This window comes from Pterocles gutturalis, unplaced genomic scaffold (genome assembly GCF_000699245.1).
Source record: "Pterocles gutturalis isolate BGI_N339 unplaced genomic scaffold, ASM69924v1 scaffold13664, whole genome shotgun sequence".
In the NCBI taxonomy this organism is placed as follows: domain Eukaryota; kingdom Metazoa; phylum Chordata; class Aves; order Pterocliformes; family Pteroclidae; genus Pterocles; species Pterocles gutturalis.
The window spans coordinates 22,442-24,361 of NW_010130819.1; the positions used below are offsets into that span (position 1 = coordinate 22,442).

A 1,920-nucleotide genomic window follows, 5' to 3' on the forward strand; every position below is an offset into this window, starting at 1 on the left:
TTTGTTTGATATAATACAGGACTGCAGATTATGCCATTTCATTATCCTTTCTTGACTTCAGATTATGTTTAAGAACACATCTGAAAGCTCTGAAATATCTTCTAAGCATAAGAGACTTCAGCAACTTATGGATAGTATTGCATGAATCTTAAAGTATTTTTATTCCAGCTGTTTAGGCACTACACACAATTTTATGAATATTCACAAAGGACACACTTGTGAGGGCTGAGGACTCTAGCACCATCAAGCTCAGTCTAGTCCCCCTTTAAACAACAAACTAGCTCCCCAAGGATGAAGTATCAAGGGTTTGGAGTTTACAATTGTTTTTCAGAGGTGAGCACATTAACTATCAGGAAAAAATGCACATGGCTGAGCAGTCAAACAAAAGGATGAGTAAACTGATGATTAAGAACTAGAGTTGGGAAAGGGATAGAGCTTGTCCAGATAACAGGGCTCCCTGCTAAGGTGTTCCTTCTGTTATGGCTGAGAGAAAACACACTGCTGCAAAGGCAGAGGGGAGAGAGCAATTATATTCTCAGGGCTGCTTAACAGTTAAATGCTGAACAAAGAAATAGGAGCCCATGTAGACAGAGTGGGATACACATCCACTTTTGTGAAACAACCAGAAACACACACGTAAATAAAGAGAAATAGAAAGCTACAAAATGAAAAAAGAAGTAGGGCAGTCTGCAACTGCTAACAAGGTTGCAGATGCAGCCCAGTTTGAAGCTTTAACGCTCAGCAAGTTGCTTAGCTGTAACTATGTTAGCTATGCACATGCAAAACTTTCACATTGGCCGAAGACCTAGACACAGACAACTGGCAGTTTTACCTTCTTTGCCCAAGTAACCTAGTTTATTTCTAATAGTAACAAGTATACACTTGTTCCAACCATTCCCGCAAGTGGCAAGAGATGTAGCTGTTCCTACTACATTATAATGAAACATGGGCCAAAAACAATCACACCTAGCAGAGCAAAAATAAACTACCTAATCTTCTCTGCTGCCTTGTTGGAGACTCTATACCTCCTTGAACAACCCCCTGGCACCATGGTCAGTTTTGTTTAATATTATAAAGCTTCAAAGCTGGCATAAGCATGGACACAGGCAGAAAAGAGTTCCCAATTCTTTGCCTTGTTGGCATTCCTAGAATCGGTGAGTTACTCTGAGGTTTTCTGGACATTACAATTATCTGTAGTCTGCTTTTATGATTTCTCCCCTATGCAAGCATGGCCTTAAGAGTCATCAGCTAAAAGCAATTGTATAAGTGGTTCTTGTTAGTTTCTTGAACACTTCAAAGAAAGCAAGGTTATACTATCAGTAACAGTTTCACCACCTGGGGCTTCAACTGTGAGATTACAAACATTTGAGGAAGGCTACTGACCTTTACAGTTGATATCAAAGCTTATTTCTCCTTTGTCCATGGTATCCAACAGCTGTTTAACTTCTTCAGCATTTCCATTTCTAGCATCATGGAGAAGCTGCTGTTCTGCTTCAGTACTCATCTCTAATCAAGACATAAAAGAACCAATTTTGCGATCTCTTACACTGCTATAAGTTATGGCTTAATATTGTGTCACTTTTCTCCCTTACTTAATATTAACACCAGTATAAGACAGACAATTATTTCTTACGTGCTACACATTTTATGTGCAAGTTGTTTTCAACTGTCCAGCACCCCGTGATGTCACTAAGTGGCATTAAAATTCCTCATACAAACAAAGCAGTTAAATAATAAAATACCTATGCTTTCTTGCTTCTCTGTTTTCTCGGTTAAGTGTGGCTTGAGAGTGGGAATTGTATCCCCCAAACAAGGCAAGCTTGCCACAAAACCAGTAAGGATTTACTTTTCCCGCGGATGGTTTTCACCTTTAGCCCTTAAGGTTTCCAGAGACAATAAGAAAAAAAGCCTTTTAGTCCA

At 39.3% G+C, this 1,920-nt stretch overlaps 1 protein-coding gene across 1 annotated transcript in view; it reads right to left on the reverse strand.

The window, feature by feature from the left end:
• The window catches only part of LOC104466816 (oxysterol-binding protein-related protein 1-like), a gene marked incomplete at its 3' end in the record, with an annotated part of 21,740 nt that extends 20,236 nt beyond the window's left edge, over window positions 1–1,504 (reverse strand). Inside the window, exon 1 of the mRNA XM_010080364.1 lies at window positions 1,384–1,504. Within this exon, the coding sequence (XP_010078666.1) occupies window positions 1,384–1,504 (121 nt within the window). The remainder of the gene's footprint in view (window positions 1–1,383) is intronic.
• Between the last annotated feature and the right edge of the window lie 416 nt (window positions 1,505–1,920).